Source organism: Symphalangus syndactylus, chromosome 20 (genome assembly GCF_028878055.3).
Source record: "Symphalangus syndactylus isolate Jambi chromosome 20, NHGRI_mSymSyn1-v2.1_pri, whole genome shotgun sequence".
Classification (NCBI taxonomy): Eukaryota; Metazoa; Chordata; class Mammalia; order Primates; family Hylobatidae; genus Symphalangus; species Symphalangus syndactylus.
This window is the reverse complement of record NC_072442.2, coordinates 12,001,094-12,023,590: the sequence shown is the minus strand read 5'-3', so window position 1 is coordinate 12,023,590 and position 22,497 is coordinate 12,001,094. Positions and strand designations below refer to the sequence as shown.

Below are 22,497 nucleotides of genomic sequence, written 5' to 3'. Positions count from 1 at the left end.
CACACATTGCCTATTAATTTATGACATATTTGCTAATTCACCTTGTAACAGAGAAACTTGGCAGACCCAATCTTAAAGAAACAGAAGTTAACATCATGAACCCATGGAATAAATTGAGATCATGTGATGCCTAAGAGGACTCACTGAAGCACAGCATCTCCTCTAAGATATTCCTGTCAAGGGGTCACAAACATGAGGAAACATCAGACAAACCTATATTGACGAACATTTAATCACGTAACCAGCCTGTATTCCTCAAAAATGTCAAAGTCATGAAAGATAAGGCTGGGTGCGGTGGCTCACGCCTGTAATCCCAGCACTTTGGGAGACCAAGATCTCCTAAGGCCAGGAGTTTGAAACCAGCCTGAGCAACCCAGCAAGATCTTGTCTCTCAAAAAAAAAAAAAAAAAAAAAAAAAAAAAAAAAAAAAAAACGAAAGAAAAAAAGACAAGAAAAGACTGGCAACTATTCCAGATTGAAGAAGACTGAAGAGGCATGACAACTAAAATCAACGAGTAATCCTGGATTAAATCCTAGATCTAAAATGGAAATGATTGGGACAAATGGGGTAATTTATGTAGAGTCCATGAATAACATGATGTAAAGAATTTAATGTATATCCCCCAAAATCCAAAATCCATATGTTGAAGTCCTAACCCCCCAATGTAGCTGTATTTGAATTAGGAAGTAATTATGGTTGAATGAGGTCATAAGGGTGGGAACCTGATCTCCTGGGATTGGTGTCCTTATAAGACACGTAAGAGCTCATTTACTCCAATCTATGTAAGGTCACAGCAAGATGGTAGATGTCACAAGCCAGGGAGACCACTCACCAGGAAGTGAATCAGCTGATACATTGATCTTGGACTTTCCAGCCGTCAGAACTTTGAGAAACAAGTATTTCTGTTGTTTAAGCAACCAGTCTGTGGTATTTTGTTATTAGTAGTCCAAGCTGACTACATATGGTAATACTGTATAAATATTAACTTACTGATTTTGATGCCTGCTCTGTGGTTTGGAAGGAGAAAGTGTCCTTGTAATAGGAAATAAACAAGTAAGTATACAGATAAAGACTGAAGAATCTTTATCATTCTCTAATCTTGGTGAAGGATATACAAGAAATTTGAGTACTACTATGTTGCAGAAATGTTTTAAATTGTTTAATATGTTTGTTAATTGGACATTGAACTAAATGATGTTCTACACATTTCATTCAAAATATAAGTAAAAAACCAAAATATTTTAGTTGTCATTCAGAAGTATTTCATAAACATGAACTGTTATTTCACATTATCATACTAAGATACGATGCATATTTTCTTTCATTAAAGTAGAAAGCTACAAAGACCAACACCACTTCATTGCTATCAATATCACTGTACATAGGAGTTTCATTTTGCAATTATTATACAAAAAAATAAAATACTGGAGTCCAAGACAAAGACTGTATTACTGACATATATTTATACTGCTACCTGGAGCTACAAAGAAGGGGTGCCTGGAGAAAAAGAATGGTGAGCAGAAATGTACTGTTGGTGTCAGGGATTTCAGTCTATACTGTAAGAAAATTAAACTATGAGAAATCTCATCCTAGAAGAGCTGAGAATCTGGTACAAGAACCAAGGTGCGGGCCGGGCGCGGTGGCTCACGCCTGCAATCTCCCAGCTCTTTGGGAGGCTGAGGCGGGTGGATCATGAGGTCAGGAGATCGAGACCATCCTGGCTAGCACGGTGAAACCCCGTCTCTACTAAAAATACAAAAAATTAGCCAGGCGTAGTGGCGCGCCTGTAGTCCCAGCTATTGGGGAGGCTGAGGCAGGAGAATGGCGTGAACCCGGGAGGTGGAGCTTGCAGTGAGTGGAGATCGAGCCACTGCAATCCAGCCTGGGCAACAGAGCGAGACTCCACCTCAAAAAAAAAAAAAAAAAAAAAAGAACCAAGCTGCATGCAGATGAAAAAGATTGTCAAACACTGTCATTACACAATATGAATAAATTTGTAGAATCATGGAGACCTGAAATTTTTGAGACAGTATGCCGGAGTATAGAAAGAAGTCAGAAGGTATTTAGATTTTATTGGTTCTGCAATTTTCTGGCCCTGTGACCACAAGTTAATCAATTACTCACTCAAGGTGACCATCATCACTCATGTGGACTACTGCAATTGCTTCCTCATTGTTCTACTTCCATTCCTCCCCCTATCTTTAATCCATTCTCCACAAAGTAATCAATATCTTTTCAAAAATGTGAGTCAGATCACATCACTTGTATGCGTCAAACATTCCAATAGCTTCCTATTACTTTTAGAATAAAATCCAAACCCTTGGACATGGCTTAAAAGGCTGGTATTACCAGGCCTTTGTTACCTGTTCTGACCCCATTTCCTACCACTTTCCACTCTGCTATGTTGGAAACACAGTGGCCTTCTTTCTGTTCTTCAGTCATTCTATCTCTTTCCTTCCCCTGGGCCTTTGCTTGGCCTGGAATTGTTATTGAGCAGGTAGCTCCTTATCATTGTTCAGGTCTAAACTCAAATGTCACCTCTTCAAAAGGTCCTTACTTTACTACCCCTTCTCATGACTGTCAATCATATTATGTTATTCCATTGTCTTCACTGCACTGATTGTTATCTGAAATTCCCTTATTTCGGTAACTGTTACTTGATTATTTTCTGAGCCCCTCAGTAGAAAGGACAGTCCATCACAGAAGTGATCTCCCCACTTGTTCTGTGCTATAGCGCCAGCAGGTCGACTGGTGTCAGGCCCACGGTTGAGAGGGCAATAAATAAATAAAATGTCGAATGACTACTTGAAATTTCTCAGGCCTCCAAGTTCCTCATCCACATAGTGGGGATAATTATACCTGCTCTGGCCATTAGAAATGGCCACGTAGCAAGTAGAAATACAGGCTAACTTTTAACTAAATTCTTACTACGCGTCAGTCATCATGAAAGTCACGTTATATGAATATTCTCATTTACTGTTCTGATTTCCATTTTATAAGTAAGGACATCAGGTCTTAGAGAGGACAAGTAACTGACCTAAGGGCACAGGGCCATGGTGAGGACCCGGGTAAAAATCCAGAAGCGCCTAACCTCAGAACCTGAGCTCTTAACTGCTACTTTATAGTTTCTAGAAAGATGCTTCCTTCTAACACAGTAAAATCCGCTACGCTGTCTGCCCCCCTCGAGTTCGTCCTGTGGGACAACTGAAGAAAGCTATTACATCCCCCCACGGGGTTCGTTTCTTTCAGTCTCTCCTTAAATGGCCCTCCTATCCTAGTCACTCTCTCCCGAACAAACTTCAGCGGGACAGCTTCCCTCCTGCTCCAGCTGTGGTGCTTTCCACTGGGCAAGTTGTAAGGGGCATCAGAGCAGGGGAAGCCGACTGCCCACGGGCTGAGAAAATGCAGGTGTCGTGGGTGTCCATGAGGGCTGCGGTTAACGCAGCAAGGCTTCCTGAGAGAGGTAATCCCTGAACCAAGTCCAGGGCAGTAAGCACAGGAGCCAGCGGCCAAGGGACCCAGGAGAAAAGACCGCGGGAGAGCGTCGCCGGGCTGCCGGGTCGAGACAAAGGCTGGTGGAGTTTAAATAAACATCACAGGCACAACCTCAAGTGATGGCAAGCTTGCACGCGGACCGGCGAAACGCATTTTCCTAAACGTTAAGAGACGCTCTGGCGGGAAGCGAAGTGGGAGGAACAGTCACAAAGCAAAACGCAAACTTACCCATAATCTGGCAACCCGGCCTCCGTAGCCCGACTGCAAGCGCTGCCACCTGAGGAGCTTGGTAGCCAAGGCAGCGGCAGGCTCAACCTAGATCTCGCGAGACGGAGCATGCCTCGCGATATTTGACCTCTCGTCCCTGAGAGCCTGGTGGGTGTTAGTTCAGGGGATTATGGGAGGGCTCTGGCGTCCGGGATGGAGTCGCGTCGCTTTCTGTGGCTGGCGCTGGATCCACCCTGGGTCTCCAGCCAGGGCTGCAGAGAGGGTAGAGCCGTTTCTTAGGCCAGAGTGGAGTGGGACAGGAGGTGCCGAGAGAGGACTGAGGTGGCTTGGGACATGGAAGCGCTGCAGACTTCGAGCCCGGCATCCAGTATTGCAGCCACCACGGCGGCCTAAGAGCTCGAACCCTTTCACGCGCGCGCAGGAGGAGGAGCGGCGGCGGCGGAACAAGACGACCCTCACTTACGTGGCCGCTGTCGCCGTGGGCATGCTGGGGGCGTCCTACGCTGCCGTACCCCTTTATCGGCTCTATTGCCAGGTAGGGGCCGGCGCTGCCCGCAGGGTGGCGCAGACGGGAGAGGTGGGGGTGCAAGACAAATCCCGGGACAAGCCCTCGCTCTGCGGGTCGTAGGTGGAAGAGGTTTCCGATATTATTTAAGAGGAGAGAGGTTCCAAACAGCCACTTAACACCCAAAGTCACCAAACAAGTTGGTGGCAAAACTGCAAGTAGCACCCAGTTCTTCTTAGTGATTGTGCTTATACCATGCTGCGGAGTGAAACCCCCGATCTATGAACTGCACCTCGCCAAAAAAAAAAAAAAAAAAAAACCAAAAAAACAGGTCCGCAGCCTCTAACCGGGTATCTAGCAGTCTGCCTTAGCGTCCTGCGTACACACGCTTTGAAAATGCATGTTATTCATACATTCACTCTGCAAACCACATGTGGTTTATGTGCTAAGGGTTACTCTGGAAATTGGACTACTCGTGTTTCTTGTGCTTAAACTGGGATTAGCAGTTCCTCCGTACAAACAGGCATGAATTACGCCTTTGAGGCTCTCTCGCCCCACCCCTGTTAATATATAACTGTAATGTACTTAACCTGGCATCTGTTAAGTACATTGCAGCGGTTCTGGGAGTGTGGCGCCCAGGACCGGCAGCATCAGCATCACCCGGGAACCTGTTGAAAGTGCAAATTCTAGGGCAGGACTCCAGGACTGAGTCAGAAACACGGGGTGGGGGTGGGACTAGCAATCTATATTTTAGTAAGTCCTGTAGTTGATTTTGAGGCCAAGTTTTGAGAACCACTGGCAAAGTCAGCTTTCACATATTTTGGAGATTTCTCCTTTGTTCTTAGCTAATAATTTGCAGCTTTGGCTGGGCATTAGGATTACCTATGGTGCTTAATGTTAAATACACGTTCCAGGGATCCCCTACCCCAGAGATTCTGGTTAGGAAGTCTAGGGTAGGGTCAGGAATTTCGGTTTAAAAATCATGCCAGAAATGATTAAGTAAGTGCTTAAGATAGTGGCTCCCCAAATTCATTGTACAGCAACATTGGGAATCACCTGGACAGCTTCTAAAAATCCACACACATTACCCATTTTATCACAAGGCCACGGTGGGAACCAGGCATCGGTAATTGTCAAGTATGTTTTAGGTGATTCCAACGTGCAGGAAAGTTTGGGAATTGTTATTTTAACACCATGACTGGTATTCTTAGCTGGAGTTCACTCTTTCCGTGTGTGTGTGTGTGTGTGTGTGTGTGTGTGTGTGTATGCACGTTTATTTATTTAAATTTGTAGAGACGAGGTCTCCCTATGTTGCTCAGGCTGGTCTTGACTCCTGGGCTCAAGTGACCCTCCTGCCTTGGCCTCCCAAAGTGCTGGGATTACAGGCGTGAGCCACCATGCCCAGCCTGTGGAAATCAATTTACCTTTCTTTTAGATGAAGTAGCAGAAGACAAAAGGACTTTTCTTTTCTGGCATAGTCTCCTAATGCCAGCATTTATGTGGGAATGTGCAATAGTTGATTTTGAGGATGAGTATAGAATGTGAATTACTTTTCACTAGAGACCAAGCCCAAGCATGAATTCTAAAACTACCAGTTGGTTAAATCATAAGCAGAACTGAATCCAAATCAGCAAATCTAGATCCTTTTCAGACCGCCAGGGGCTGGAGGAGAGTGATTTTTGCCCCTCAGGGAACCTTTAGCCATGTGTGAAGACATTTTTGGTTGTCACAACATGGAGGTGGGGGTATAGGGTGCTACTGGCATCTAATAGGTAAAGGCTAGGAATGCTACTAAATAACAAAGCACTGCCTCACCCCCAAACAACAAAAAATTATTCAGCCCAAAATGTCCATAGTGCTAAGATTGAGAAACCCTGCCCCAAACTGAAATAACTGATAATATTGTGTGTGAAACGTGCCCACATGCAATCATAGGTCAGGAAGGCAAATGTAATTTGTAATCTATCAGGTTCTTAGAGCTAGTGGCACAACTAGAATAGAGACCAGGACATCTTTTTAGTGCTGTTTTCTAGTCTTTTTGTCTATTTTACTTTATCTAGGCACTGAACTTAGAAATTTGAAGAACCCATATTCAAAGACTATATTGGAATCTTTATTGAGGGAGGACACTTAAAAGTATTTTTATTTAAGTGACTTAAATTTTTCAGGAAATGAAGTTACATCTTAAACATAGCACTCAGGCAGAAGGATAAACAAGGATAAAGGCTTGCCCTCTGATGCATCTTTTAGGGATATAATGTAATTCAGTAATGTTGCATGGCAGTTGAATGAAGTTAGTTGACTTGTGTAACAGAGGATGCTAAAACACTGTATCTTGCTAGGAGTCTTCCCCTAGCCTCAAATTTTTTTTTTTTTTTTTTTTTTTCCCTAGCATAGTAACAGGCAAATTATCTGGAAATCAGAATTCTGGCAACCTCAAGTATCAGAAGAAAGATGACCTTGGAAGTAAGGGCTTTTTTTTTTTTTCTTTTGAGATGGAGTCTTGCTCTGTTTCCCAGGCTGGAGTGCAGTGGTGCGATCTCGGCTCATTGCAACCTCCGCCTCCCGGGTTCAAGCGATTCGCCTGCCTCAGCCTCCCGAGTAGACCTGGGACTACAGGCGTGTGTCACCACGCCTGGCTAATTTTTTTGTTTTTAGTAGAGACGGGGTTTCACTGTGTTAGCCAGGATAGTCTCCATCTCCTGACCTCATGATCCGCCTGCCGTGGCTTCCCAAAGTGCTGGGTAAGGGCTTTTTTTTAAAGTGATGTCAAGGAAATAACTCATGAATAAAAGAAGTGTCAGACACAAATACTCTTGATGCCCTATGATTATTTCTGTGGCCATAGGGATTAGGTGCTCTGATTAGTGATTTATATAAAAGCTCTACCATACAGAGAAGTACAGAGAAAGATTCAAAAACATTAACCAACATGGGAAAATACCTGTGATACCTTAGAAAAGCAGAATGTTAATAAAAGTGAAGCTACAATCTAATTTGGATTATAAAAGCTGTGATATGGAAAAGGACCAGACAGGAATATGGAAAAATTGAATTAAGTATTTTCAGTGGAATTACGAGGTCATGGGTAAATTTTATTTCTATTAGTGAAATACTAGCAATAAAGGGAAATGTGTTTTTTATAAATGGCTAAGCTGGAAATTGTGAGTTCGACTGTCAGTGATAATAGTTGACTTATCTAGTGACTCTGCTTTTCCCAGACTCATTTTTGACCATGCCAGGTAACCAAGGGATTGCTGAAAAATAGGAATGACTTTAACAAATACAGGCTCATGACATCCCAAAAGTAGTCAGACTCTTGACAGTTACAGAAATGGTCAGTTACCATATGTAAACTTGGCTCCAAATGGATTATACTACATCATTTTTAAACTTTTCTTTTATCAAATAAATAGATCATCAACACCTAAAAGTATTGTTTAACATATTTGGTATCTTTTTCTAGACTACTGGACTTGGAGGATCAGCAGTTGCAGGTCATGCCTCAGACAAGATTGAAAACATGGTGCCTGTTAAAGATCGAATCATTAAAATTAGCTTTAATGCAGATGTGCATGCAAGTCTCCAGTGGAACTTTAGACCTCAGCAAACAGAAATATATGTAAGTGACTAACCAGTCATTAAAAGATTACTTTATTAATGTCAATTCCCTTCTTTCATCACTTAAACTGTCAGAGGACTACTTTTAACAATGTGATTCTAATAAAACATGGCATTTTCCCTTGTTCCAAACTGACTTTTACTCTCATGTAACTTAAAGTATAAATTGTTACATTAGGTGTTAAGGCACTATCAAAAAGTATTCTATGGGAATAAAAAAATTTATAGTAATGGAACCCGCCAGTATTTTGAAATTAAGTTTAGATGAGTGAAATAGTTGGGAGTAGCAGCAACTGTTAGGCTATATAGCTTCCTGACTTTTCCTCAGGCATAGAAGACATGGGAAAAATGTGGAAAAGCATTGGTTACAATGAGTCTTTTACTGGTTTATATCAAAAGTATCCCTGTCCTTCTAAAAGAAAAAAAAATTGAGGGCCTTTGAAATAATAAGTAGTAAACAGTTATGTTATACTCCAGTGAGACTGAGACTATACCTAAAAGCTTTCCTAAAATTTTAACCAACTGTAAGAAAGATTTTTTTTTTTTTTTTTTTTTGAGACGGAGTCTCGCTCTGTCGCCCAGGCTGGAGTGCAGTGGCGCAATCTCGGCTCACTGCAAGCTCCGCCTCCCGGGTTCACGCCATTCTCCTGCCTCAGCCTCTCCGAGTAGCTGGGACTACAGGCACCCGCCACCAGGCCTGGCTAATTTTTTTGTATTTTTAGTGGAGACGGGGTTTCACCGTGGTCTCGATCTCCTGACCTCGTGATCCGCCCGCCTCGGCCTCCCAAAGTGCTGGGATTACAAGCGTGAGCCACCTCACCCGGCCTGTAAGAAAGATTTTAACTGAAATCTCATTAATTGAGGATTAGCCAGAGTGAGTTAATTTCAACCCATATTGGAAAAGCTTTATAAATATTAGTGCTTGCCCAGTTTAGTAAACATGACTGAATCTCTTAATAAAGATTTTATAGGTTATGACTATGAATCTTATCCAATTACATGGTAGTATACAAGGTATTAGTGGCTGAATTGGTACAAGTGACAGAATATCCTTTGGAAAATTTTTTTAAGCCTTGCTATTTCCTTATTTTCTCCAAACAAAGTATTAACACTTTGTGTCATAATAAAGCTTCTAGTCAGTCAGTTTTATTCTGGTTTTAAGGTAAGTTTAATGTTGGTATCTTTTTAAAAAAAACAGTCAATCATGACATTCAGGTATAAGTGTTACAGAAAAGTTGGGCTAGGGCTGTGATATGATTGGCTTGGACACATTTTAAATAATATAATTTGCAGATTATTCCTTGAAGACCTCAAATATACAAGAGGACAATTCATAACTAATTATGGATATTAGAACATTGGTTCTTCATTGACATATGCAAGTAAGTTTTTAAACTCAGATATGTTTATGGGTAATATTCACAATTTATTTTGCTGAACCCTGCATTAGATTAGGTATTATGGTCTGATGAATAGACAAAATAATGAGACTAATTCAGCAGGGAAAAGAGGAACTTTGTGAGATTCAAAGTATTGATAATATATATATTCTTTAAAACAGGTGGTGCCAGGAGAGACTGCACTGGCGTTTTACAGAGCTAAGAATCCTACTGACAAACCAGTAATTGGAATTTCTACATATAATATTGTTCCATTTGAAGCTGGACAGTATTTCAATAAAATACAGGTACATCAAAGTGTAAACTTTACAGAATATGATAAAGATACATAAACGGTTTAGTATGAAACTTAGTGTTTTAGTAGATCTTGTGATTTCTGAAAACGAATGTCTTCTAAACATCAAGCTATTTTTCTTCACTATCTATACCTGCTATGCAGAGATTGAGAACCAAACCAAATGGATATTTGCTTTTAAGATTAGAATTTGTTCTTGATCCTTAAAGCAGAACTCATTGAGATGAAAAGATGCTCTTAATTTATCACAGAACTGTGTATTTAATAGTATGCTTATTAAAATCACGAAGTGTACTGGAATGCTAAGATAAAAGAACTGTATAGTTTCCATTATGTAACATGAGAATAGAAATGTTATTAAAATCTTTCTATAATTTCCAGTGCTTCTGTTTTGAAGAACAAAGGCTTAATCCCCAAGAGGAAGTAGATATGCCAGTGTTTTTCTACATTGATCCTGAATTTGCTGAAGATCCAAGAATGATTAAAGTTGATCTTATCACTCTTTCTTACACTTTTTTTGAAGCAAAGGAAGGGCACAAGTTGCCAGTTCCAGGATATAATTGAAGTCAGCAACTAAGTCTTCCTTCAAAGTTGTGATTTTTGGGAAAATCATATATCCTGTCTTCTCAAAGGAGAAATATTGTACAATAATATGAAGGCTTATATTTTAAATAATTATTTTTTCTCCACTAATTTATTTCACTTAAAATTGAGAGAAAAAGTTCAGCTTTTATCATAAGAAACCCAAATGCCTAGCTAGAATATATGACTGACTATTCAATACCATACTGAAGAGTTTGATAGTATTAAAATAAGCTGCTTTGTTTTTTAAATATGCAGGCATGGGTTCAGCTTAATTCTATAATTCCCTTCCAGATTATTAACTCTTCATACTTACAGCAATGAATCTGACAATGTTTTTCAAAAATGTATGCTCAGGGTTATTTGTTTCAAGTCATAGGCCAGAACTTCTGACCATGTTTATTGTGTCTAAAAGAGTTGGTTGCTATTTTCCTTCATTATGAATAGTCAGTATTTTAAAAGCTTAAAGTAGGAGTCACTAAGCCCTAACAGCTTGTCCAAAGATTTAAATTCTTATTTCAAATTTGATTTGTCCTTTAAGGTTTAGGGCTATTTTATATTCAGAGTTCTGAATAATTACTTTGAAATTATAGTATCATAAAATTGAAATAAAATACATCTACTAGGCTGTTAGCCAAAGCATCATCATTACAAGTCCATGAATGTTAAAATGTACAGGTGCGATTGTGAAGATTTACTGACATCAAAAGTTCTCCTGGAAACAAACCTTTGTTAAAAAAAAATATATTAAATTATTTTAATAGTGATTTATTTGTCATCAAATGTACAACTTATTCTAAATATTTTCATTTTCTGTGTTCGAAATAGAAATGTTAAGTTGCAGTAAAAAGAGAAAAAGACTATTTAGCATTACAAAGAATCATATTTAAAGGCCGCCCAATGTAGTCTAGTGACCTGTTCATGACACCTGAAATATGAATGACAATTATCAAGGTTTTAACAATTTATAATTCTAAACCAGAGGATTATAAAGAAGTGCAAATTGACTTTTACATTCAACTTTAGTTAAATGAAGGCACTCAGTATTCTTCCTGAATAATACATTTAGTTTCTCACATTTTATGCTTTCATCTATTCAGAATTATTTCGTAGTAAAGTAATCTACTCTTATCACAGCTGTGTGACGATTTCTAAATGTAGGAAGGCCTGTGAAACATATGACACTGCAGTTAAATTGGTTGGCATAAGGACTAAGTAATTTTTCTTCTGCTGAAGTTTTAAGTGAGTATTTGTTCCAAACAAGTTCTGTTGAAATCTCACGCTGTTGTCAGGAATCAGTGTTATCCTGGAACTGTTATTCTTCTATTTAATCTTCATTATAGCAGAAATGTTCCACCATGGCTTTGACATGTTGGTAGGTATTGTCTTCCAGGCTTCAAAGCTGCATAGAGTCTACCTTTTAGAGAGTTGGCACCTTTGATGTGGCTAGTGAGCTGATCATCCACTTTCTTCTAAAATAAAGAGAAGAAAATGGCCAGTATTCATCCTGTCCTTCTCTTTCCCCATTCCTTGATACTTTCCCCATTCCTAGATAACTCTCTTGTCTTTACTGGGAGGCTGCAGAGTCACAGTCTAATAGAAGAAAGGTAAGAATGTGCTTCTTCCATAGGGGAGGGTATAAGGGGAATAAATAAGTTTAATAGTTCATTGGTGACCATTAAATAGTAAATACATGGGATTAGTAGTGCTGAAAATAAGAAAAACTCAGACCTATTTGGAGGACTAACAGTAAATGGGTCTACTGGTACCAGTTAGCAAGTATTAACTGCATATGAAAGACAAATGTCTGATTTCACTGCTACTTCTATTGCTCATCTATTTTGTTAGCATTAATATTTCTATATCATAAACTACTGTATTCCCAAGCCTTATTATTTACAGATGAGAAAATCACAGTGAATCTCATTAGTGAACAATGGTTCAGCACAATTTGAATGATTCAGGGGAACTCATATTTCAAAGTGTCAGACTCAGATGGCCCTTACAAAAATATAAATACTAAATATGTAAAGTGATAATTATACTGAAATTATATGGAATATGGAATTAAGTTGTATAAGTTGAAGTCTTTACCTCAGTCACCATGATTTTGAGTTCCTTTGTGCTGGTGAGCATCAATTTCTTCATAAATAGCTCTGAAACAAAGCCATCACAGCAAAAGGGTTATGTATCAATTTCAAAGTGCTATTTTGGTTTTTAACTGCCTGCATTGTAATTAAAAATTGAGCTGGTTTTGGAGTTCAGGCTATATATGAGTAAAAATAAGTCTCTGCCCTGAAGTGTATATTCTAGTTTGTTTAAATTCTAATGTTGCAGTTCATTTTTTCTTTCTTTTTTTTTTTTTGAGACAGTCTCACTCTTTTTGTCCAGGCTGGAGTGCAGTGGTGCTTTCTTGGCTCACTGCAACGTCTGCCTCCTGGGTTCAAGTGATTCTCCTGCCTCAGCCTCGCAAGTAGCTGGGATTACAGGGACACACCACCATGTCCAGCTAATTTTTTTGTATTTTAAGTAGAGACAGGGTTTCACCATGTTGGCCAGGCTGGTCTCAAACTCCTGACCTCAGGTGATTCACCCGCCTCGGCCTCCCAAAGTGCTGGGATTACAGGTGTGAGCCACCACACCCGGCCTTATTGTTGCAATTCCTATGTCTCTTAAAAGTATGTATTTTATAGAACCAATTAATTTTTTCTGGTGATTTAAATGAGAAATGTGGCTCAAATTTGGACAGTTTATGTTTTGCTTAAAAAACTCCTCAGTTTCTTCTGGTTTCAAACATTTTTTAAAAATATTAGGACAAGTGCAGTGGCTCACACCTATAATCCCAGCACTCTGGGAGGCTGAGGTGGGTGAATCTCTTGAGTCCAGGATTTCAAGACCAATCTGAACAACATGGCAAAATACCATCTCTACAAAAAATATGAAAATTACCACGTGTGGTGGTACACACCTGTAGTCCCAGGTACTCACGAAGCTGAGGTCGGAGGATCACTGGAGCTTAGGAGGTGGAGATTGCAGTGAGCTGAGATCATGCCACTGCACTCCAGCCTGGGCTACAGAGCAAGACTCTCGTCTCAAAAAAAAAAAAAAAACTTCCAGCTTATTTAACCTATGTGATTATAGTCCAGACTCCTCAGCCATCTATAGCTCATCACTGTCATTTCTATACTTTTTTTATATTGTATTTTTTCAATGACATCCTTCATTTGTTTTTTTTTTTTTTTTTTTTTTTGAGACAGGGTTTCACTGTCACCCAGGCTGGAGTGCAGTGGTGCAATCATGGCTTATTGCAGCTTCGACCTCCCAGGTTCAAGTGATCCTCCCACTTCAGCCTCTCAAAATGTTGGGATTAGAGGCATAAGCCACCATGCCGGGCCCATTCAATTCTTTATATGTATCTTACATATGTCTGTAGCTGGAAAATATCCCTGAAAGCATAACATTCATATATACAGTATAGCAAAACATGGCTGAGGAAAAATCTCAGAAATCACAGCACTATGAAACCATGATCACCAAGTTCATAAGGCCCCAGAATCGTGCTACAATTTTAATGTTTCCCTAAAAAGTTTGGTCTCATCTCCCTCAAAACGATTTCAGTCTTCTTCACTCTCCTCAAACCGCTGACCTCTCTGGTAGAAACTGTATTCTTATAATACATTAAATGTCTTGATATGGAAAATTCCTCATTTTCCCATCACTAAATCTTCAAGTTTATCTTCATTTGTATTGTCTGTTATTTCTGTGATCCTGTCTATTCCTGGCTTCTGAAGCACTTGACCCATTGAGTTATTCTTCCCTTTCTGAGTCTTCAACCTCTCCTTCTATGCCAGATCCTATTCTTTGACATTCACAGATTCTCCAGCATCTCCCATATCTCCCATCTGATACAAAGTACAGCCTTTAATTCCATCTCTACTTGTAGTAAATGCCTTAGTATCCTCTAGCTACCAACGTTGTTTGTTTTTTTTTTTTTTTTTTTTTTTGAGATGGAGTTTCACTCTTGTTGCCCCCACGCTACAGTGCAATAGTGGGATCTCAGCTCACTGCATCCTCTACCTCCTGGGTTCAAACGATTCTCCTACCCCATCCTCCCAAGTAGTTGGAATTACAGGCACCCCCACCACACCTGGCTAATTTTTGTATTTTTAGTAGAGACAAGGTCTTGCCATGTTGGCCAGGCTGGTCTCAAACTCCTGACTTCAGGCAATCCGCCTGCCTTGGCCTCCCAAAGTGCTGGGATTATAGGCGTAAGCCACCGTGCCCAGCCCCAAACCCATTTTCATCACTGCTTCATATTTAAGTTCTAAGAAGTTATCTGTACTTACTCTCTCTACTTAATCTCTTATATGCTTTTCAAATGCACTGAAATTTGGGTTCTGTCTCCATCAGTCCATCAAAGTAGCTTTTACTAAAATCATCAGTGATCTTCAATCCATTATCTAGTTTTCAGTTCTCATCTTGTCTGCCCCTAGCACTGTTCTTCACAGTTGTACTTCACTCCTCTTTGCTTCCAAATGACATTTTCCTCATCTGATACTGAGCCTGTTAACTTTCTTTACTCTTGGTTTTAGCATTTGCATTTCCTTGAATGTGCCAGAACTCTGCCCTCTGGGTCTTTGTACAGGTTGTTCCTTGGGCCTACAATACTCATTTCCAAACTTTTCACTTAACTAAGAATTGCGGGCCTCAGCTTTAATGCTACCTGAAGCTTTCTGTAGTCCCCATTTAAATTAGTTGTTACAAACTTTCAAGTTGCCATATTCTTTCATAACATTAACACAAATTGTAAACATGTGTTTGGTGATTTGTCTAATTTCTGTATCCATGCTACATTTAACCTCTGTGAGGGCAAGGGAGCATGGTTCTTGTTCAAAATTATAAATTAGTCCAGTCATAGTCCCTGGCACATAATATTGAAATTAATGAATCATGTGTATCTTCACAAACATACTGTTTGTCCTGATAGGGCAAAAATTGTCAACCTGGGGTTCATGGACAACCAGTGATGTGAAAAAACCCAGTAATTTCCTGCAAGATTCTGTGCTTTTCCTTGGAGAGAAGTCCCTGAATTTCATGGGACTTTCAAAAGAACTGAGACATTTTGACCTCCAGAAAGAAAGACCCATCACAGTGATAAAAGAGTTCCAAAGCTTCACCTCTCCAGCTTTTTACTGTCTCTCCCACCTCCAGTATCTGTGACACTGCCCTACCTACATACAACAATCTCCTAATTTGAATATAATCAAGAACTTCCACTACCTATTTGGATGGAGAAACTGATAAAAAAACGTTTCTAGAAAGCATACCTAGTTAAGTGCCAGTTTCTTAAACCGCTAATATGATCAGTGATATTCTACTCTATCAGGCAGAATGACTTAGAGAAATTTCTCAAACCTGAGTTAGGAAAAAATACATAGTGGACTCCTAAGTCCCTTAACATCTGCTTATAAATTGAGTCAACCATTGCATTGAGGGATTAAACCAGGGACCAGAATATCAAATGTCTACACATGTCAGCCAAAGAAGAGATGCAGAGGGTTGGGTGGGGCTGGAAGCAGATAGGAGGGGTCTCCAGGGACTATAGGAGTACAATCAACTTGAGTAATCACCTGCTTTTTTCCCCAAACCCTATGTGGAATGCAGCCAGCTAGCTGGTGTAAACTAGCTCCTGACAGACCTCAGCAATTTACAGATGGATGCCAGTGTACTTTCCTCATTACCATGCTAATATCTTCACCCTGGGAGATGCTATAGCTTCATTACCGTAACATGTGACCTGTGTGCTGAAATAACGACTCACTGCATATGCACAACTGCAACCCCTCTCCATGCAATGACATACCCTCTTCCCTATCACCCCATAAAACCCTCCTGTCACTTTCCTGCTTTGGAGACTATGCCCAGTGCTTTGTGACAAGTAATAAAACTCCTCTTGCTCAAAGCCTGCATTCTTGGTTGGTTATAGTGGCTCATGCCTATAATCCCAGCACTTTGGAAGGCTGAGGCAGAAGGATTGCTTGAGCCCAGGAGTTCAAAACTAGCCTGGGCAACACAGACCCCCTTCTCTATAAAAAAGAAAAAAGGCTGGGCACGGTGGCTTACACCTGTAATCCCAGCACTTTGGGAGGCTGAGGTGGGTAGATGAGACTGAGAGTTCCAGACCATCCTGGGCAACATGGCAAAACCCTGTCTACTAAAAATACAAAAAATTAGCTGGGCGTGGTGGCACATGCCTGTAGCCCCCAGCTACTCAGGAGGCTGAGGCATGAGAATTGCTTGAGCCTGGGAGGCAGAGGTTGCAGTGAGCCGAGATCACCCCCACTGCACTCCAGCCTAATGACAGAGTGACACTCTGTCTCAAAAAAATAAATTAGCCAGGCATGGTGGCGCACCCCAATAGTCTCAGCCACTCATGAGGCTGAGTAGGATGGACTGCTTCAACCTGGGAAGTCAAGGTTGCAGTAAGCCATGATCATGCCACTTTATTCTAGTTTGAGTGATGAGACCCTGTCAAGAAAAAATAATAACCTGTGTTCTCATGGAGAGTTCTATTACCAGATGAATGAATCTCAGGTTTTTTTAGGGGTAACAAGTCTGGTACCCCAGATGGGACCCAGGGTTGAGCCCTGACTTGACCTCCCTTATGGGCTCCTGGCAGGCAAAGCAGTGGGGTATGGAAGTATGCCTGCGCCAACTGACCTCAGTTGCCAAGAGGGAGACTAGAGAAGGGCCTTGGGACCCCCGACCTGGTGTCTAGTGTAGTCCCCTGACCAGCACCACAAGACCTCTCTGGGAGAGTGGAAGCGGCTGCCTAGAGCCCAGACCTTTTGCTCGGTGTTTCTTCGAAGCAGCAGCTCCATGAACTACTAAAAGAGTGGTCTGGGTTTTGATCATTAGGATTCTGGGTTGTCAGGATTAGGACCTAGGTCAAGGGATCCAGGATTGTTGAGAAAAAGAAGTTCCTTCCTTCAGGTCTGGGAGACCGCGAGACATCACCATCGTTTTAACAAGGGGAATCCCCAACACAAAGACAAGGATGCTTGTCTTGAGGATTTGTTCCCTATCTGGTATAACTGTAGGGCTCAATATTCTTTCTTGTCTGTGGCCTGAATGAATATGAAGTCTGGATTCCTCTACCCTTAGTCTGTGGCAACCCCTAAAATATCAGGCTTTGTTTTGCAGCAGTCACAGAAGGACTGCTGTTAGTTTGATGAAGAGACCAAGTTTCAAAGGGGGCAGTTTTGGTGGGATCATGATCCCTGGAACCAGAATACAGTGATACAAAGGTTACGTGAACAGTGTGTGTGCTTTCTCTGAGGAAACACCTCACTCGATTGATTTACCTACCTCCCCACCACCTGAGCTGGATCCAGAACTACTTCACTGTCTCCACGAGATCTCCTGGGAGGCTGCCAGGACTGAACATGATCCAGGGAAAGGAAATCCCTGTTATCCTCTCAGCTTCCCAGGACCTCCGGATGGCTTTGCATGGTGGCAAGCAAAGAGGACCAGAAGTATTCAAGCTGAGTTGTGGGATTTGTGTCATCATTCATCTCCAGAGTTTGGAAGCCCCTCAAACTGTGTGCAGAGACCGTAGAATGTTGGGAACCAGTTCTTGGAAGGAGAGCTTGGCAGGGCGCCTCCTCTGGCAATGGAAACTGCATATCCACCCATGACCAAACAGCACATGATCAATTACTATAATACAGCTTGGCCCCAGTATTCCCTAGGAGATCAGAAGAGATGGTCTGAACATGGGTCACTTACTGCAATTCTCCAGTTGGACTTATTTTGCAAGAAACATGGTAAATGGGAAGAAATACCCTATATGCAATGTTTTATGGCCCTCTATCAAAACCCTGCCCTGCAGATGAAACGCAGAATATGTAAATTGGCCAAAGGGAACTATATTGCCAATTCTAGAAGCCTCTGGAGAGGAAGCAACAGTCATGTGGGGGCCTATAGGGAAGGGAACAAGTAAGAAGAGTCCCTGTACTTCCCCCTCCAAGAGAATTGAGGCCCTCTAACTCTACTTGGAACTTGGCCAATACAGGGGCATAGTCCACCTTCTTGGAAATGGTGCCCTCTGCACCTCCAGGGAAAAGCAAGGGCCCGTTCTGTATTTACCGGGCCCTGCAAACTCTGCAGAGCCAGCTATGGCTCCTGCTGTGGCAATAGCAGGCCCCTGTTGTACTCTTCTTTGCCAGGGAGCACCACTCATAGTGGGAATGCATATAACCCTGGAGGGTGACTTGCCACTCAGAGCATGCCTGTTGGAGAAAGAGGTTTTGCTCGGGTCTATGTGTTTTTTAAAACTGTTGACTTGTATAACTGGAAATCTCATAGTAAGGGCTTATGGGTGAGCCCACAAGAATTCGTAACTCTCATATGGAGAATATTCTCCACACATAACCCTACCTGGCCAGGTGTACAGACTGTAACAGCAACCCTGCTCACAGCAGAAGATAAATCTGCCACCATGGCCAAAACTAAGGAGGAGGCAGACAGTATGTGTGCTGATAACCTGGTGACCTGGCCCGTTGAGGTGTCAGTCCCAATAGCCAACCGAAACTGGGACCCCAATGATGACAAGAATCAAGAGCGACTTCATTATAGGAATATGCTTCTCAGAGGTATGAGGGAAGCAAGCCAGCCCCTGGTCAATTGGGGAAATCTCAGAGAAATAGAACAAGGCCCTAATGAAAATCCATCAGCATTCCTAAATTGATAATAAGAATGCCTCCAGAATTACACCCCTTGGGACCCAGATGACCCAAAAGCCGAGTAGTACTTTAATCCTACTTCATCTGTCAGCCCCAGATATTCAGAGAAAACTCTAAAAAGTGGCAATAAATCCACATACTCCCCCTTTCCAACTGGTAGACATCTCCTTTAAGGTCTACAGTAAAGAGATGTGGCATCTGATGAAAAGGAAGACAAGAAGATGCAGCAGCCCTACAGACTACTTCAGGAAGCCCAGGAAGAAGATGGCATGGGTGAGTGACCAGGGCTCCCACCATGGAACTCAGGGCCTGCCTACACTGGGGCCCAAACAATGTGCTTACTGGAAGCAGAAAGGATACTGGGAAAGGGAATGTCCAAATCATCCCCAGAGAGGGAAGAAAGATGACAAGCCCGAGGTACCAGTTCCCTGTAACTGGACAAGAAACTGATGGATGGGGACGTGGGGCTCCCTGCCTGGCTCCTCAAAACAAGATCCACATCTCCCCCAGGGAGCCCCAGGTTACACAGAAGAAGGGGGGCAGCCAGTTGGATTTTTTTTTCGTTTGAGACAGGGTCTGTGTTACCCAGGCTGGAGTGCAGCACCGTGATCATGGCGCACCACAGCCTCCAACTCCCAGGCTCAAGCAGTCCTCCCACCTTAGCCTTCTCAAGTAGCTGGGACTAAGGCACACCTGGCTAATTTTTTTGTTTGTGGAGACAAGGTCTCGTTATGCTGTCAGAGCTGGTCTTGAACTCCTGGGCTCAAGTGATCCTCCAACCTTGGCCTCCCAAAGTGTTGGCATTACAGGCATGAGCCACTGCACCCGGCCACCAGCTGAGTTTTTGATCAACACTGTAGCCATGTTTTCTGTGTTGATCACTAAAAGTGGACCCTATCCAGGAGGAAATGTATATAAGGGGTGTGTCTCATAAAGGAAATAAAAGATTCTTGGAGCCTCTGGTCCATGAAATAGTATCTAAAACTTTGACTCATTCTTCTGTTCCCCAATCGTCCCATTCTCCTTTTGGGAAGGGACCTTCTGACTAAGTTTGGAGCCACAATTTCTCTAAATCAGGACAGGATAGAGGTGTTCTGAGCCCATGGCCCTGCCATGCTAGCCCTAGTTGGTCCTGGGGAAGTTCCAGACTTGGGACCTCATATGACTCCTTGGCTAATGCAGTACTAGATAATTGTATAGCATTAGACTGCCTCTTAGTGGAACAGGGAGGAGGAGAGTGTGCAGTTATTAATTCCTCTTGCTGTACCTGCATAAATACCCCAGGGGAAATAGGAAGTTAACATTAGGAAGGTCCATGCCCAAGCCTCTTGGTTCCACACTTTTAATCAGCAGCCATACTTTTTTTTTTTTTTTTTTTTTTTTTTTTTGAGACAGAGTCTCACTCTGTTGCCCAGGTTGGAGTGCAGTGGGGCACGATCTGGGCTCACTGCAACCTCCACTTCCCAGGTTCAAGCGATTTTTCTGCCTCACCTCCCTGAGTAGCTGGGACTACAGGCACGCACCACCACACCTGGCTAAATTTTGTATTTTTAGTAGAGACGGGGTTTCACCATGTTGCCCGGGCTGATCTCGAATTCAGGGTGATGCACCTGCCTCAGCCTCGCAAGGTGCTGGGATTACAGGGGTGAGCCACCACACCAGGCCTAATAGCCATACTTCTAATTTGAGAAGTTCTCAAATTAGCAATACCAAGTGTTACTTGGTTTCTTCCCCTAATGGGGCCACTAATTTTATTGCTCTTACTACTGTTGTTTGGTCCCTGCATCTTTAACCTCTTCGTAAAATTTGTATCTTCCAGATTAGAAAAATTTCAACTGTAGGTGCCTTTGCAACCTATCCTGGAAGACCCTAAAACATATTTAGTTTTAGTGCCTAGAGATTTTCACTCCTCTAACATCTCAGGATACAGTGTCCCTGGTCAACATGAAGAAGTTACAGAAGAATGCTCTCTGATCCTGGCCCCTAAAGAATTTACTTGTGTTAAGTAATAAAATTCCTATTGATCAAAACCTGTGTCCTTGTGGAGAGTCATCTGTTACTATCCAGGTGAATGAACCCTAGGTTTTTTGGGTGGTAACAAGGCCTGAGGGGCTGCAGAGCCTACCTGTGTAAAGGAGATAGCTACTCCTCAGCCCCAGCCCATAGCTGGCACGTAAAAATTCAGGCTTGGTGTTGACAGAGTATCTAAATGATCTAGAAGTCCAGATTTTTTATTTTCAAATATCCGAGTTTTCAGCTGTTGGCAACTGTGGTCTTATGACACATACTGGTTTTTGTCTAAGGTTCCTGGCTCACGACTCCCATAGCCCTTGTTACAGTCTTTTGTTATAATGTTGGGTGTGTCAGGCCTTAGGAGCCAGCCTCTGGAAGCAGAATCTCTGGACCTCCAGTCCTCCTTTCACCTGCCCCAAGGCACCACTCTAATCGCCCATCTTTTTTTACTGTGGGTCATAAGAGCTTCCCTAGAAAGGGTCCTGCCCTATACCCTGGGGGAAGGAATGCTGACATCAAGAAGCTTCCATTAAAAACCCTAGAGGGCTGGGTTGGGGTTGGGGGTGGGTCGGGTCAGTTTCTGGATAGCTGAACACATGGAGGTACCTGGAGGGTGGGACTCCAGGGAGGGCACGGAAACTCCATGGCCTTTTCCGCATGCCTCGACCTGTGCATCTCTTCATCTGCATCCTTTGCAATGTCCTTTATAATAAACCAGTAAATTTAAGTATTTCCCTGAGTTCTGTGAGCTGCTCCAGCAAACTAGTCAAACCCAAAGAGGCAGTCATGGGAACCCCAACTTGAAGCCAGTCAGTCCTAAGTTTAGAGGCCCAGGCTTGTGACTGGTGTCTGGGAAAGTAGGTGTAGGGGTGGTGGGGAGTAAGCTCTCAACCTGTGGGGTCTGACACTATCTCCAGGTAGATGGTGTTGGAATTGAATCAGAGGAGGTAGAATTCATTGCTTGCCTGCTGAAGGAGAGAAATCCTCACATATTTGGGGGTCACAGAAGTCTGCATTCATTGTTATATTAGAGTGAGAGCCGAGGAAAAACATGGTTGAGAGTTTCCCGAACCAGCAATTAATTTTTAAAATGCACATTTTAAATTCTGCACAGGTCAAAACAAAAAAAAACTGCAAGCAAGATACAGCCTGTAGTCTGTCAGTTTCCGAACAATGATTTCCAATAAACGTGCTTTAATATTTTTTAACAATTTGGGGGGTAACCTTCAGTCACTCAAAGTATATTAAAGTTCTTATGACCTTACCATTCCATTAATATTTATATATCTTGACCAATATGAAATCATAAAAGAATGTTGCTTTAAGGATTTTAAGTAAAAAGTAATTGTTGTACTAATGCTTTAGAAGACTAAAAACAAGTTCTAATATAAGATTTTTTTTGGATCAGTTCTTAAAGAGCAGCTAAAATATTCCATCAATGTGGCATAAACTTATGTCACCAATCAGTGACTAGCACCCTTCTCAGGCTAAAGAGAACATGACTTTCTGCCAAGGGATCTATGAGGAGTCCATTAAGCATGTTAGTTCCAGTTATTTCTTAATGTGCAACCCCAGCATTTTTATTTTTTAGTCACAAGGCTGGAACAATAAGA

At 41.9% G+C, this 22,497-nt stretch overlaps 3 protein-coding genes across 19 annotated transcripts in view; 1 reads left to right on the top strand and 2 right to left on the bottom strand.

Annotated features, from left to right (window-relative positions):
- The window catches only part of STXBP4 (syntaxin binding protein 4), a 227,434-nt gene extending 223,619 nt beyond the window's left edge, over positions 1-3,815 (bottom strand). For 3 of the 6 annotated variants that reach the window (XM_055258752.2, XM_063629923.1, XM_063629921.1), the window contains exon 1: positions 3,725-3,815. The gene's annotated coding sequence lies outside the window, so the exon portion shown is untranslated. The remainder of the gene's footprint in view (positions 1-3,724) is intronic. The other 3 variants (XM_063629920.1, XM_063629922.1, XM_063629919.1) reach the window with 2 other exon arrangements.
- Positions 3,816-3,854: 39 nt separating this feature from the next.
- Positions 3,855-20,901, top strand: COX11 (cytochrome c oxidase copper chaperone COX11). Of its 8 annotated transcripts, none has more exons than XM_055258761.2 (5): positions 3,894-4,259; positions 7,696-7,851; positions 9,412-9,537; positions 11,680-11,734; positions 20,691-20,901. In XM_055258761.2, exons 1-4 carry the CDS (start codon positions 3,894-3,896, stop codon positions 11,722-11,724), a joined length of 693 nt encoding a protein of 230 aa, XP_055114736.1. In that variant the 3' UTR covers positions 11,725-11,734; positions 20,691-20,901. The 8 variants fall into 8 exon arrangements, with proteins under 8 accessions (XP_055114730.1, XP_055114736.1, XP_063485994.1 ...); XM_063629924.1 differs by lacking the exon at positions 20,691-20,901 and adding an exon at positions 17,331-20,259; XM_055258762.2 differs by lacking the exon at positions 20,691-20,901 and adding an exon at positions 13,385-16,089.
- The window catches only part of TOM1L1 (target of myb1 like 1 membrane trafficking protein), a 64,924-nt gene continuing 51,421 nt past the window's right edge, over positions 8,995-22,497 (bottom strand). For 3 of the 5 annotated variants that reach the window (XM_055258751.2, XM_063629917.1, XM_063629916.1), the window contains 2 exons: positions 12,222-12,283; positions 10,880-11,599 (listed from right to left, as the gene is read on the bottom strand). In XM_055258751.2, coding sequence (XP_055114726.2) covers positions 12,223-12,283 — 61 coding nt within the window. In that variant the 3' untranslated portion in view covers positions 10,880-11,599; position 12,222. Of the gene's footprint in view, positions 11,600-12,221; positions 12,284-22,497 lie in introns of all 5 variants that reach the window. The other 2 variants (XM_055258750.2, XM_063629918.1) reach the window with 1 other exon arrangement.